The sequence below is a fragment of the Chlamydotis macqueenii genome, chromosome Z (assembly GCF_036417535.1).
Source record: "Chlamydotis macqueenii isolate bChlMac1 chromosome Z, bChlMac1.mat, whole genome shotgun sequence".
Classification (NCBI taxonomy): Eukaryota; Metazoa; Chordata; class Aves; order Otidiformes; family Otididae; genus Chlamydotis; species Chlamydotis macqueenii.
In genome coordinates, this window is record NC_141593.1 from 27,585,377 (window position 1) to 27,595,478 (window position 10,102).

The following is a 10,102-nucleotide window of genomic DNA, read 5'->3' on the forward strand; positions in this document are numbered from 1 at the left end:
CACCAGCCTCTCTCCTGTGGTGGCAATGCCACCCCTTCAGAAGGTGACCCTAGTGTCACCCTTCCATTTAGACAGACACTGAGAGGAGTCAGAGGTCCCAGTGACGGCAGCTGAGACAAAGAGGCGAAGGCTGGCAGCTGAGACAAAGAGGCGAAGGCTGGCAGTGGCCATACTCATACCCCTTCAAAATATTTGTTAAGAATGATGTGTGGGTCAAGTGGGGTGTACTGACAAATTCCTTGGATATAGAAAAAATGTTGCCAGACTGTTTGGTGTACTTAAAATACCTCCAATGCAAGGATTCTACTCCCAGAATCCTAAAGATACCAGTTTCTATCTCTGTACTCCATGTACATCTTGATTCTCCCAGAGCTGTCTCTAAACTTAGCCTCAACAAAGCAGAACAGAAGATGTGCAGCAGCACTAGCCAAAAATGAAAAAAAAATGAAAAAAACATATCCCCAGATAGGGTCAGATTTTATTTGTATAGTTGCAGAAATCTCTTGCACCTCAAACATCACCTAAAATATTCTGGAAGGGGGCCCTGCACCCATAAATGCTTCCTTTGAAGTACGGGAGGAGTTTGAGATGCATCAGCACGACATCTGCTGTCGTGACATTTCATCCCTTGCTTTCCCCTTTCCTCAACTTCCTCCAAGAACCAAGTGAGTGGGAGTTCACAGGACCTGCACATGTCCACGTGCCACGTGGACAGATCTCCTGCTCCATGGAGTTACCGCAAAAGTTTGTCTTATTTCCAAGGTAATTTCTCAGAAGAGTAGATGGCAAAGTCCTTCAGGGAGCTTCAATGGAAGTGTCACAGGCAGGGATCTACTGCATTGTGTTTTCTGCACAGTTTTTGGGGATTCAAATTTTCACATTCACTCTCACATACTGTAAGTGCTAAGTGGATTCTGCTTGCCTCTTCCATCTCTACCACCTTGGTGATCTGCTCCATAGTGGACCCACAGTGAGCCAGAGTCCGATGCTTGTATTCGCATGGTGCGATACCACACTCTGTAAATGGTTCTACAAACTTTCTTGTTAGTAGGAGTATAGCAACCAGCCTAGACACCTGCATATATGAACATGGCCTGAGTCTGTCTGGCTTATTTTAACTAATATGTTGCTCAATTCTGATACTATTTTTCATGTTGACTAATACCTCAGGTCATCCTATTAATTTTAGGAAGGCTATTCAGGGACTGCAAAGCTACCCAGTAAAGGAGAACACAATCTGGCTAGTTACGGTCAGGTGATCGAATTTTTACTGCTAAGCACAGCATAGGCTACCCAACTTATTTGATTTAGCAGGTGTCTTATTGGCATTTTGAATATTTTGCATATGATCGTAATGCATCCTGAAGGGGGGAAAGAAAACCCAAACCACCACAAACCAGTTTATTAGTAAGAGTTCTTGCTGTTCCGCTAAAATACGGCAATCAAAAAGACAATTTACGTTGCAGAGACTTGACCTTTACTTTCCAGGACTGTAAAATAAAACCCCAAACCCCACACTTTCTGCATCTGTTTGACATTTGAATATAACTGCCAGAGTGCAAACAAGTTTTGAGACAACATCTCCAGCAAGATCTGCAATGACTCTAAAAATATTCTTGGCTAAGTTACTTTTTAAGGCCATATGTTGAAAAAAAAAAAAAAAACAAAACCCAAAACTTCACTAGAATTTATTGCAACAAGAGATTTGCCAAACTACTTAAGACATTTGGGAAGATTATAGTGAAGTACATTAGTTGCTGACTTGACAATTTGCTATGCTTACTGCTTGTGTAGTGGATTCTTGATATTCGCACTGAGAGCTGCTCCAACTTTCTAGTACTCTTTAGCAAGAGGCCTGCCAAATGTCTACTGGCTTATTAAATGCTGGCAAACTAGAGGTCAGGCTCATTCGCAAGCTGCAGCAAAGCTGCTGTGGATGGTACTCAAGCCCTCCTCACGGCATTTTTCTCGTCTAAATTCAAAATTCTAGCAGAGAATTGGGAAGGAGTGGTTTGGAGTGCTTTTGACTTGGGATCTCTCTAAGTCTGTGCTGACATTCCATGAACATGAACTTGGAGGCTGCAGAACAGGGAGCTGTAGTTCCACTGGGCAGTGTTTCTTCCTTGCTTCGTCTGATGACGACCACGCCTGCCTGGTCCTGCTTGCAGAGGCATGGGCCAGAACATGCCTCCCTGGTGCAGCCCCAAGGAGCGGGCAGAGCCCCCAGCCACCGAGGGCAAACCTGCCCTTCTCTTGCAGCCCATCCTTTCCTCCACCCTGGGAGCTCGTCCCTTCTTCCAGGCCGCTACCAGGGTGAGAAGGGTTGTAGACAGGGAAACTCTGCTGCGCCCTGTGCCTGATGCAAAGCTGTCTCTGTCCGTGAGAAATTTTGTGTTGATACCTCCGGACTTCCCATCAGGCTTCCCCTAACTGTGCCTGAAGTGGCAGCTCTGCTCTACTCACCGTTACAGCTTTTGGTATCAACCCAGTTTTACAGGACTGAAGATTATCCTGGTACGACATGCAAGTCTCCCTGTGAATGCTAACCCTTGCCCTCCTTGCCAAAGCAAACATTTCTACAAAGGCAGTGGAATCACTGTCAGACTCATTAAAATTTGCTTCCACATCATGCTTTAGTGAACGCGTGACCTCGACATTTTTCACACCCTTATTGTATGGATTTATTATATTTATTTGGCTGACGTGCAGGAATAACAGAAAATTCCTTCCCTGACTCTGTACCTACCTGCTTTATGAATATGTTAGGTAGCAATGTATTTAAAAAATAAACAATTAAAAGCATGTTTAAAACACAAGCATAAAAAATAAAATGTGTTTAAAACTTTTTAAGGTACAATTGGTTCAGAAATGTCTGTCATGGATAAAACTCTTATCCAGGTTTCCCTTAGTGTAGTGCTGTTTACAAGAAACAGAGGGAGTCTGATGTAAAAAAAAAAAAAAAGCCACATTTTTGTGGAAGAAAACTGCAAAAGAAATCACGGTTTTTACTGGTTGAGTAATACCGGGAAAAGGTGATTTCTTCCTTTTTTCTCCCTTCTCCCTTCCCCATTCTTTTCTTTTCTTTTCTTTTCTTTTCTTTTCTTTTCTTTTCTTTTCTTTTCTTTTCTTTTCTTTTCTTTTCTTTTCTTCTCTTTTCTTCTTTCTCTTTCTCTTTTTCTCTCTCTATCTCTCTCTTTCTCTCTTTCTCTCTCTCCTTCTTTCTTTCTTTTCTTCCTTTCTCTCTCTCTTTCTCTCTTTCTTTTCTTTCTTTGCTGCCTCCATCACGCCCCTTCTCTTCCCTTCCCTTCCCTTCCCTTCCCTTCCCTTCCCTTCCCTTCCCTTCCCTTCCCTTCCCTTCCCTTCCCTTCCCGCACCTTCCCGCACCTTCCCGCACCTTCCCGCACCTTCCCGCACCTTCCCGCACCTTCCCTTCCCGCACCTTCCCTTCCCTTCCCGCACCTTCCCTTCCCTTCCTCCCTTCCTTCGGAAATCTCAATGCCTTTGCTGGAGCAAATACGTGGTAACTTTCTGTTCCGCAGAGGTCAAGCCTTTCTTGCAGGGCCCGGATCGTGGGATAAATCGTGCCTTTGCGGGTCCGCACCGGGCAGGCACAGGGGGAGCCACCGGCCGGGGCACCGGGACCCCGGGGCGAGGAAGGGATGGAGGAGGTGGGGGGCGGCGGGTGGGGAGCGGGTAGCGGCAATTTGTTTCAGATTAACTGGTACCACCTCTGACCAAACAAGCGGCGGGGATCTCCCGCGTTTGGCTATATAATCTGCCCCCGTCAGAGAAGGGAGAGGGCGAGATCAAAGCGTTCCTGCCGGGGCAATCGCGCCCGGGGCTGCCGTTTGGTTAGACTGCCCTAACCTCGCTAATAAATTTCCTGGGAGGAAGGGAGGAGCGGGGGAACTGTGGCACCTGCACCTGCACGCTCGCCGTCTCCGACGGCGTTGGAGTGAGACCGGTTTACATCCGGAGCCCTGCCCCAGAGTAGGTTCGGAGGGAGCCTGGCAGCGTCCCAGCAGCCCCGGCCGCGGGTACCGGGGACAGCGAGCCGGGGGTCCGACCGGGAGCGTGGTAGCGGGAACCCCGCGGGAGCGTCCGGCTGTGGGGGCGGCAGCGGCAGAGGGGCTGGGGGGGAGCGCGAACAACAGGCGCGGGAGAAAGTTGTACAAACACGCTTTAAAATCGTGGCTGGGTTTCACGGTTCCCCGTGGAGAAAGTAAACAGGAGGCGAACTGTTTTGTAATTTACTCCAGCGGCCCGCAGAATCGTACTTTGTAATTTGGTGTCGGCTTACAAGCGAAGGGGACTTCTGTTTCCTAACCTAGCAGGTCCTTTATCATGCTTGCGCCTTTTAAGAGGGACCCCAAGGGGGAAAGTGAAATTCCTTGGGTATTTGGCTTTTAGTCACGCTTGTAAGTCAAACAGTAGCCGAGCTCTCTTTTGGGATGAATAATACCTGCCGTCGGGGGATGCGCCTCCAGCTCCCCGCCCTCCTGGCCTGAGCACCCAGCGGCGGTGCGGCCCAGGAGGACACGTATTCTCTTGGGACAAACGCTCTCCCCAGCCCACCCGTGGGTGCCCGCAGCGAGGGGAAGGGTCCGGTACTCCCCTCCAGCCCCATTGCCCCGGTTGGTGACTGTCCCCACGGGCTGCACCAGCAGGGTTTTTCCACGCCAAACCGGCGCCGGCGGCCAGTCCGTGCGCTCACCGCGAGTGGACGCCCGTGTTTATTATACACATGAACATTACCGGTATTTATTACATACACGCGCTGCTCAGGGAAAGGGCAAAATATTTTCCCTTCGCGGAGAACAGTTTCGGCCGTATGCTCTGCATATCGTTAGTTTTCGATTGGCACACCGGTGGGGAATTAATGCTCTCTCGCGTGCCTTTTTTTATTTTTTTTTTTTCTTCCCTTCCCGTGGGGATACTCTGTTTAAATTCACTAGCTTTCCCCCTGAGCGTTGCTGAAGTGTACTTTGTTCTCGTGGGAATTCCCGTTTTCACTGACGGAAGCACCGAGCTCTAGCACCTCGCGGGCAGGGCCGAGGCGTTGTGCGTTGCGATTTCGATCGCTCCTCGTTTTGGGAGATCAGGGGCATTCCCCAATTTCCGAAGAGCCACCTCCGTCAGGGAGCACTGGAGGGGAGAAAACTACTCAAAAGCTCAGCTCAGCGCTCGGTGTAAAACGCCACTGAGGGAAGGGAATGCTAAAAAATAAACCAATATTTTTCCTCGCCTTAATTACCGACGGGGCAGGACAACAACGCCGATTCCGTTGCATTTTTCAGACTCAAAAGAAAAAAAAAAAAAAAGCCGTTGCCGCGAGTCGCCCCCACTCGCGGGGCAAGCAACGCGAACGACCTCAAACGAAAAACGCGGTGGCTGTTTCAGCCCTTTGAACCCGCGCCCCCGGCCCGCTCCCCCGGTTTTGGGGCCGCCGCTCGCCCGCAGTTTCTTTGCTGCCACCATCGCGCGCGTTGCCGTCTTTTCTCCCTTTCTTTCCTTTCCCCTCCATCATTTTTTTTTGCCCCCAAATTAAGGATCACCATTCCACCGCCCCCTTATGTCTCCCGCCAGGTTTGGCCGTGCCGGTGGGGTGCGGGGCGCTCCGACCCCCAGCCCCCGCTCACTCCGCTCACCCCACGCACCCCGCTCACCCCACGCACCCACCCAGGAGAGGCTGGCACACGCGCTGGGGGAGGGGGGCGGGAGGGGGAAGTATGTGTGGGGGTGCGGGGGGCGGGGCGATGGCAGCGCGGGCCAATCAGGGCGGTGGCCGCGCGGCGCGGGCCCAATGGGCGGTGCGGGCGGCGGCAGCCCCCGCTGATAACGCGGCGGGCCCGGGGCGGCGGGCACTGTGCCGCGGGGCGGGCGCGGCGGGGGCGCGGCGGGTGCTAGCCCCGGCGCGGGTCCAGCGAGCGAGCACCCATAGCCACGCACGGCAAGACACGGCCAGGCACAGCCCGCCAACAGGCTGCCGCCCTGCGACGCAGCCACTCCGCGACGACGCCATCCCCGACGGCGCGGCGTACCGGCTGCCGGTGCGCCCTGCATCTCCCCAGCCTCGGTGCGGGGATCGGGAGTCTGCAGCCGCCGTCTGGTGTCGGGTAGTGGCAGCCCTGCGGGGAGCGGGAGTAGGGGGCTGCGAGCTGCCTGCACCACCTGCCAGCCTCGGGCGCTGAGCTTGGGTAAGCGCGACGTGCGGGAGGACGGATGGGGAGGTGAGGTGGGAGGGAGCGGGGGTCACAAGACCCCTCTTCTGCGGTGCGGAGGGCTGCGGGAGCCCACACGGTCCCAGGTAGCTGTGAAGCCCCAGTGTTCTCTCCCTGTCCTCTAAGTCTAAACGCAGCGGGTGGGAGGGTTGTCAGGATCCCGAAATAAACAGGTCCCCGACCTGACAGCCCGGCAGTCCTCCCGCATCCTCCGCCGCTGGAGACCAGCTCCCGCTTGCGGCGGCCGAGTACGGCTCCCCGAAAAGCCGGGGCGGCCCGTGAGGAAGCGTTCGTCGAGGCTGAGCTGAGCAGGGGCATGGAGAAGAGACCTGAGCAGACGTGGAGGGGGGTGGATGGCATCCTCAGCGGGCTCTGCCGCCATGGGGCCGCTGCCAGCGGGCCGGGCGGCGGCGGGCACCTCGGAAGCCGGCTGTGCCCCGGCTGCCGTTCCGCCGGAGGGGCGAGCGGCCTGACCCCTGTCTTACAGCTGCGCCGGCGAGGAGCCATGGCTGAAGGACGCGCCGCCACCGCCGCCGACTGGGAGATCGACGTGGAGAGCGTGGACGGGGAGGCGGCCGAGGTCCCCGGCGCGCCGCCCTGCCCGGAGGAGGAAGAGGAGGGGGAAGAGGAAGGCGAGGCAGCGGCGGCGGCTCCGCGGCGGGGCGAGCCGCGGAAGCTGAGCCGCACCCCCAAGTGCGCCCGGTGCCGCAACCACGGCGTGGTGTCGTGCCTGAAGGGGCACAAGCGGTTCTGCCGCTGGCGCGACTGCCAGTGCGCCAACTGCCTGCTGGTGGTGGAGCGGCAGCGGGTGATGGCTGCCCAGGTGGCCCTCCGACGGCAGCAGGCCACCGAGGTGAGCGGGGACGGGAAGAGACAGGATGGGGCGGGACGGAACCGGACGGGGCGGGCGGCCCACGGGCTGACGGCGCCGCTCGATCGCTTTCCCAGGACAAGAAGGGGCTGGCGGGGAAGCAGGCGAGCCTGGAGCGCAAAGCCGTCTATCAGCGCCACGTCCGGACCCCCAGCCTGCTGGCAAAGAGCATCCTGGAAGGTAAGAGCGTCGCCCCCCCCGCTGTCCTCACTCCAGCTCTTCCACGGGCTGCACGCAAGCACCGGGAAAACCCCGCTCTGCTCCTGGGAAACCCGCATCTCCCGTCCGAGGCGCGGCCGCTCACGGACGCTCGTGAAACGCGTCGTACTTGCCCGAAATTATTTCCCGTGTTAAAGCGAACCCCGCTACCAAGCACTTGGAGCCTCCGCCCCGGGTTTTTGCCCTAACACAGCAGCACCGTTTGCTGCCTTCTCAATAGTAAGAAATGCATAATACCTTTTTATAAAAAAAAAAACAAAACCTGCCGAAAATAGTAACTGTGGGAAAAAGACATTTTAGAGATGGATGTTTTACTGAGAGGGAGTATTTTCTGTTCCCCACTCCTTCTTCGTATCGTGCCGAAATTTATTTCTATGTTTGTTCTAATTTCCAAACTCAAGCCCTGTAAAGCACTGCAGTTCTCAGATCTAGCTTTTTTTTTTTTCTTTAAATAAAAAGCTCTTTTCTTTGCCTGTGCAAGCGCCATTTAAATTTTGTCCTGCTAGAAACCTCTAATTTTCTCCTATAGTTCACTCTTTTAACAAAATCTATTCTATTTTCTCTCCTCTGATTTATCTTAACTCTCTTTTTCTTTTGTCCTAGTTCTCCTTGGAATTTTCTGCCATCTATAGCAATGTGTACATAGAGAATTAGAAAAGGCATCAGCTGTAGGTATAGATGTCTTCCTTGGCAAAGGGGAAACCCGGGTGAGAGGAATAGGAGTGAAAACAGGTAAAACCCTGTTCTCCTTACTCATGTAACTGGTTCCATTAATTTAATCGGATTGCTTGTCTAGGCAGAGCAAACAGGATTGGACTCCATCAGTTATATTAAATTAACCCAGTTAGCCTGGTAATTGAATACACTGGAGTCTGGGTTTCTGTGTTTTATTGAAGTTCTCTTTTAGTTCAGAAAAAATAAAATATTTGAATACTTTCTGTATTTGTTAAAAATGGATGGTTTTCTCCTTAAGCTGCATGATGCAATACCATTCATAACACACAGCATAGTTTTGCCTTTTTTTTGCTTTTGCTTTTTTTTTTCCCTCCCCTCGATCTGTTTGTTTGAAATTGCCTTTTAAAGCTGCTAATCACCTAGCTTTGGAGGAGACTACACATGTCAGAGGAGCAGGGCTTGCTTATCTGCCTTGAGGAGGCTGGCTCCCCCACGGGGAGCTAAGCCTCTGCGGCATGGTGACTTCAGCAGGAGCTGATGGTGTCCTGCATTTGTAGCCTGGTGGGACTGGCTCCAAATGGAGCCCTCTTAGAAACACAGCTTTAATGTTTTTCTTAGGCGGCTTCATTCCTAATGCTGCTTTGTTGTTTTAGGTTACCGTCCTATTCCAACAGACCCTTACCTGGGAGGGAATTCACCCTTGCCACCCCCTGTAAGTGACAGGATGAGAAAGAGACGAGCTTTTGCTGATAAAGAGTTGGAGAACATTATGTTAGAGAGGGAGTATAAAGAGAGAGAGATGATGGAAGCTACGCAAGCAGCTGCCCTTTTTCTCCCTAGCCGCATGATGCATGGAGCTGAGTACAACTCGTACAAAACAGCCTTCAACACTGCTCACGTTGATACTCCGAGCAAGGAGTTTTGCAATTTCTTACCAACCTGCCTTGATCTAACCATGCAGTATTCAGGATCCAGCAACATGGAACTTATTTCTTCAAATGTCAGTGTAGCTACTACTTACAGGCAGTATCCCCTGCCTTCTAGGTTCTTAGTGTGGCCAAAATGTGGCCCTATTAGTGATGCTCTCCTCTACCAGCAGTGCCTGTTAAACGCTACTACTGTCCAAGCTCTTAAACCTGGGGCAGGCTGGGATGCCAAAGTCTCTCAGAGTCAGGACTGTCCAAACACTGAACACGACATCATGTCTCCAAAACTGGAAAATTCGCTCATTCTGACCCACACACAAGACCTTCAGCAGTCACGTAATGAGATCCTGTGCCTTCCTCAGGAAGTTCGTGAGAGGTCAGCTTTCTCTCCTCCAAAAAGGACTTTCTCTCAGATTTCTGATAAGGATTCTGTGGCTCCTCAGGAACAGGTATTAAGCAAGATCAGCAAAGACAGCACCAAGCCCTCTCTGCCGCTCAAATACAATCCGTTTCCGTCGCTGTTCCAGCAAACATTTCCTGACAGATCAGGAGCTGACCTGAGAACACCATTTGCGAAAGAGACTTTGGAAGATGCTTCTAAGAAACACAGAGAGTGTGCCGCTATTGAGAACCAAAAATACAAGGTTACAATAGACAAATGTGCAAAAGACTTCTTTGGGGCCAAACAGGCCACCACAAAACTTTCAACAAGTGAGCCACTGTCATTTTCGGTTGAATCCATCCTTAAACGACCTTCTTCTGCAGTCGCTAATGTCTCTCAATGAATAAACTACACCTTCCATGTAGAGAGTTTGTATTCTTTGCCTTCTGCAGAATTGCTACTGCCTGCCTTGTCTCTTAAAAGATTTGTAAAGAGGAATTTCTGCTGTAAATGGTAATTCTTTCTTTTATCTCAAAATGATGTACATAAATATGCATGTTTTCTCTTTTGAAAAAATAAATATATTTAATTTTTTTTAAATTGCAACTGCATGTACAGACTGGAAAGTGTTGTTATTTTAAGCAGCATTTCAAACCGTTCAATAAAATGAGATTACCGACAAGCATAGGTGTATTCCTGATCTCTGTTTTGTCTCTAGTAGCTCACAGGCAAGTATGCCCAGCTTTCAGAATCTATTTATTCCTTTATCTGCTATTATCAATGTACTTACTAGTTAACTTCGTAAGAT

At 51.5% G+C, this 10,102-nt stretch overlaps 1 protein-coding gene across 1 annotated transcript; it reads left to right on the top strand.

Annotated features, from left to right (window-relative positions):
• Window positions 1-6,084: 6,084 nt before the first annotated feature.
• DMRT2 (doublesex and mab-3 related transcription factor 2) lies at window positions 6,085-9,870 on the top strand. The gene is made up of 4 exons (XM_086770860.1): window positions 6,085-6,197; window positions 6,709-7,074; window positions 7,170-7,272; window positions 8,640-9,870. The coding sequence occupies exons 2-4, from the start codon at window positions 6,727-6,729 to the stop codon at window positions 9,695-9,697; spliced, it is 1,509 nt and encodes a 502-aa protein (XP_086626986.1). The 5' UTR covers window positions 6,085-6,197; window positions 6,709-6,726; the 3' UTR covers window positions 9,698-9,870.
• Window positions 9,871-10,102: the final 232 nt, after the last annotated feature.

What these genes read in the sequence shown, in the direction of transcription:
- DMRT2 (XM_086770860.1), top strand. Translation starts at nt 6,727, where the DNA reads ATGGCTGAAGGACGCGCCGCCACCGCCGCCGACTGGGAGATCGACGTG. An exon ending in GACGGCAGCAGGCCACCGAG is followed by an intron (nt 7,075 to 7,169) that starts GTGAGCGGGGAC and finishes TCGCTTTCCCAG; the next exon opens with GACAAGAAGGGGCTGGCGGG. An exon ending in GGCAAAGAGCATCCTGGAAG is followed by an intron (nt 7,273 to 8,639) that starts GTAAGAGCGTCG and finishes TTGTTGTTTTAG; the next exon opens with GTTACCGTCCTATTCCAACA.